Source organism: Berghia stephanieae, chromosome 2 (genome assembly GCF_034508935.2).
Source record: "Berghia stephanieae isolate SIO BIC M18660-M18661 chromosome 2, UCSD_Bste_1.3, whole genome shotgun sequence".
NCBI lineage: Eukaryota > Metazoa > Mollusca > Gastropoda > Nudibranchia > Aeolidiidae > Berghia > Berghia stephanieae.
The window spans coordinates 121,410,430-121,415,429 of NC_088361.1; the positions used below are offsets into that span (position 1 = coordinate 121,410,430).

General features: G+C 36.8%; 1 protein-coding gene across 1 annotated transcript in view; it reads right to left on the bottom strand.

The window, feature by feature from the left end:
* The window catches only part of LOC144964113 (DC-STAMP domain-containing protein 2-like), a 40,470-nt gene that overhangs the window by 9,758 nt on the left and 25,712 nt on the right, over window positions 1-5,000 (bottom strand). Inside the window, exons 9-11 of the mRNA XM_078898049.1 lie at window positions 4,214-4,321; window positions 3,183-3,380; window positions 1,969-2,214 (exon numbers count right to left, since the gene is read on the bottom strand). Of these exons, the coding sequence (XP_078754175.1) occupies window positions 1,969-2,214; window positions 3,183-3,380; window positions 4,214-4,321 (552 nt within the window). The remainder of the gene's footprint in view (window positions 1-1,968; window positions 2,215-3,182; window positions 3,381-4,213; window positions 4,322-5,000) is intronic.

Consider the following 5,000-nt stretch of genomic DNA (forward strand, 5'->3'; position numbering starts at 1 on the left):
ATGATTAGAATTGAAAATGAAGAGATTCAACGACTTAAATTTGGAGAATACCTCTCGGAAGGGGTAGAACCACAAAACAGTGTCCGCTTTAAGCTCTCAATGTCGTCAAGAATGTGCTTTCTATTTTCAAAAAATCAGAGTGCGAAAGAATGAAAGTGGTATTTGAGACAAGAAACTTAAGAGTTCCATGCCTATACAATATCAAGCCGGTAAAAATAGCATTTGAGTATTGATGGTAATCATGATCTTCAAACTTCATAGCCTGTTAGAGATAATTTAATGAGATGTATTCGCCCAACTGAAGTTACAAGCTGCAAAAACTCGTGCCAAATTTAAGTTGTATCATAAATTATATACGAAATGTGCGAAAAGATGTGTTCCGGCTTAACGTGGCATGATTTTAAAAACGCGAGAAGAGGCTCGTTTAACATCTACTTGGATAAATCTGTATTTTGACTTCACTGTTTCCTGATCCCTTCCTCTTTACCCAACAGTACAAAGGAAAACGAACCTTTTTATAGCGCAGTATCCACTTAAAGTGTTTAAAACGCTTTACAAGGGGCCCCAAGTCAACGGCGATGCTAATCGTGTAAGACGAGATTTGACGTCTGTCAGGCGATATTACACTTTTCTTTTATCCGACAGGGACAACGTTGTTAACGGCCAGGTACTCATTTTGCACATGATTACGGCAAGGCATGTGATAAAGAGCCTTTTACAAGGACTCAACTAGCGCCGTTTAGAGCGAAACTCGAACTTTGTTCCTTCTGGTACGAAGGTGACTATCATACCATAAGACCACCCAGCCGCATAAGATAGGTAGCTGTGTCGTAGTTTGATTCATCACCCCCCCCCCCCCCCCCCCGGACCGATTTTCCACTTAAGCAGCTTACGGTGGTATCACAACACAATTTATACAGACGTCTATACAGACGGCCAAATCTTTACCGCATTCGTGTACAGTCGCGAATCCGCAATGCAATGTTCAACCAAATGCTCTGCGGTTTTTGGGTTCTTTGCCACAACTTGCATACGTGGGGCAGGTGGAAATCCAACCCCTGATGAAGCCTGTGGTCAGGTTCTTGACCTTAATCTGTTTTCAGTTACCCATTGCCTCTCCTTTTTTTGGTACAGAGCCCGGCAGCTTCTCTCCCAGTTTCAAAAGATTGACCTCCGTAGATATGTGCTCATCCACGTTAATTTGGCATAAGGTCAGAATTAAGTAGATAACAAAAATCAATCTGAAATTAAAAATAATTATTAAAATGTGACCCATTGTCTCCAAGCGGTGTTATGTCGGGATGGACTAGATGATTCAGAGTTGAGTTTACAGCCAGCATGGCAAAATGAAAATTGGGGTTAATTTCTATTCGTCATTTTGGAAAATAAGTTCTCACATTGGAAAACCTCAATGTTGGTATTTCTTATTTCAACTTTAAATTCAATTTTTGGGCCAGCATAGAAAAGACCGTTTTGAGAAGGTGAGTCACATATAGCAATTAAAATGTTTGAAGTTTAAGAAAAAAAAATTAACCCTCCTCAATAAAGAACTTCATGTCAAGCTCACATTTTATGAGTAAAGCTTGAACATTTATTAAGTTTCATTCAGCAGGCTCACCCCGAGAAAATGCTATTTAAAGACATGTCACATATATTGTTTGTGTGTGTGTGTGTGTGTGTGTGTGTGTGTGTGATAGAGAGAGAGAGAGAAAGAGAGAGAGAGAGAGAGAGAGAGAGATAGAGAGCGAGAGAGACTGGGAGTGTGATGGATAGATAGATAGATAGAGATAGTGTGTGTGTGTGTGTGTGTGTGTGTGTGAGAGAGAGAGAGAGAAATTTGAATGGATTGAAGTTATTGTTATGCGCCTAGAGCTTTATTATATAGAGGAGTGGGCGCAATATAAATAAATTTCATTATTATTATTATCATTATATAATATTCTCAGCCAAGTCAAAAAATATATCAACCTTTAGAATGTGATTGTACAGCCACACAGCCCTAGCGCGTTCTCTCTCTGGATAGTAACACGCGGCCACGACGTGTCGTAGACGGAGACCGTAAGCCTCGAAGATTGTGAGGAAGAAGCAGATGATGAGGATGGCGATGATGATCTTGTAGACGTCCCATGCTGGCTCTATGGGTTTCGGCAAACACGAGGCCGAGTTGACGTCGAGACCGTCGTCAGATACTGGTTCCAAAACCCCGACCATGGCCTGAATGGAACGAAAAAGATTGAAATGAAATAAATGTGACCCCGCTCGTCAATCTGGCTGGGTTCGAGCCTCGCTCGGCGCATAGCTGAGCCCTTGGAAAAGGAATTTACTCACATTCTCTCACCGTGCTCAGGTGTTCAATGAGTACTAGCTTGGCCGTTAACAGCGTTGTCTCTGTCCGAAAATAATTGTAATATCGCCTAATAGGCGTCATGTCCCGTCCTATATGTTAAATGTTGCTGTTGGCCAAGGGCCCCTTGTAAAGCGCTTTGAGCACGTTTAATTTATATTGCGCTATATAAAGGCTCAATTGTTATTATTATTATTATTATTATTATTATTATTATTATTATTATTATTATTATTATTATTATTATTATTATTATTATTATTATTATTATTATTATTATTAGGGTCAATCTGAGTGACTATGACCTTAGCAGCAGTACTGCTTCAAAGCTAAGTCAGCCTATAAATAATAAATCATAAAAAAAGGTAATCATTTACTTAACTTTACAGTTAAGTATTAAGTATGAAGTATTACCAGAGAAGTGATTAGTAAAACGGAATTCTCTTATATAGATTAGATAGTTCGAAGTTGACGTCACTTAGGTCTTTGTTATTGTCTTTTGCCATCCGCGTTTATGAGTAACTCTCACTAAACTGTATTAACCCGACTATAAACGATCATGGTTACACACAGTTTTGTGTGTTGGCCAGTTATACTTCCGGATGACAATGTTGTGAACTTCTTAGCCAAGCGCATACTATCTAAAGACTAAGCATTAAATGTTGCATAATAGTTGTATGTATTGGTTGCGATTGGCGAGCAGAACTGATGCGAGTTTATAAATAACACCGTACCATCAATCAAATATATTCAACTGATTACTATTCAAACACACACACACATACACACACACACACATACACACACACACACAAACACATGCACACAAATCCTTTACCTTAAACATGTCCGACATAGGCCCTTCCCCTTTGACGTGCATCTTGAGATGTGGTGGAAGGGATGCCTCGGTACTGAAGTCCATGTGTCTCCTCACCAAGTCCAATATCCAATACAAACCAATATCACATATCATGTAATACGTGGAATGGAAGGCCGTAAACGACCAGAACATTATCCCCTTAATCATTTTCTGGGCCTGTAATATATATATATATATATATATATATATATATATATATATATATATATATATATATATATATATATATATATATATATATATATATGAGTGTTGGTGGGTACTTGTAGGTACGAAAGCGCTCGATAATGTTGGTTAGAGCATATAAAAATAAATAGGTCACTCATTTTTTTTTTGCCGAAAGAATTGATTCAATGTCTTAATATTCAAATTATCGTCAGTCGACTGTTATCCGTAGTGTGCTTTATCAACTAAAAGAGAAAAAAAACACACACTGTGGATAATTGTCGATTGACGATATGGAAGACATTGAAACAATTGTATCGGCAAAAAAAATGTGAGTGACCTTATATATATATATATATATATATATATATATATATATATATATATATATATATATATACATATATATATATATATATATATATATATATATATATATATATATATGTATGTGTGTGTGTGTGTGTGTGTGTGTGTGTGAATAATGTTTTCTCTGCTGAACGCATAATGATACATCATGTACGTAAGAACGCAACCATTGTAATCAAGGAAATAAGCAATTTATTATATTGTCACAACTTTGATACCATAACTATCTTGATTTATAGGGTAGTCCTTCAGAGCTATCAGGCCCGTGGAGCCAGGTTTCTATAGGGTAAAACTGATAATAGCAATTAATTGCTTGCTACCCTTTGGATAGGAACCTAGTCTATCGAAACGTATTGTTTGCCAGATCTAACGGACCCAGCTGCCCAATCGCTTCAGGACTTACAGCTCATAAGAAACATTAAAAATAATCTTTACATGTGTTTGTTCATGCTCACCTCCAGCTTTGACAATTTATAGGAAAATGTTGGAACGTACTTTAGTTTTTCCATCATCTTCAACGGAAATACACATTCTTTCTCCATTTGTTGTCTCCTGTCGTCAATCTACATGATACATTACATGGAAATAAAATCATGAAAATTCAATTTCAAAGACGTTTCCAATCTATACAATTAACGATATACAATGTCTATTACTACTATTAATAATATATGGTTTTTACATAGCGCCTTTCCGGGTATATCAACGAGCTCAAAGCGCTTAACAGTAACGTGGCTTCTTTCGCTCAAACATGCAACCACTCAAAAATGCAATATGAAACAAAGCAATATAATTCTACAGTGCTACATACTATTAAATTATCACATTGTCTTTTTATCCCCCCCCCCCCTAAAAAAAAATCATAAGAGTACCTATGATGCAATTGGTTTTGATTCTAAAATAAAATTGCATTATATACCTATCCCACAAAAGTAACCATGCTATAAGGGCTTTGCAGTTTTGTCTTACTTCATGGTGATGAAAAGGTGTTGTTTTGGCATAAAGCGGATTTAGACCATTGGCCAATAATAACATTAATTCAAATAACTTTTTCCACAAAAGAAGACAAATCAACTCGGGAAAAGGATTCTTACAATTAGTTTTCTGACAGTACAATTTACTGATAAGTCAAAACTGCTTTGCACCAAAGGGACCTCAGAAATTGGATTCAATAGTCTGATGTCACGTCCGCCCAGCAACGAGCAGCTTGGTTTTGAACAAAGAAAATGGGTAATTTTTATT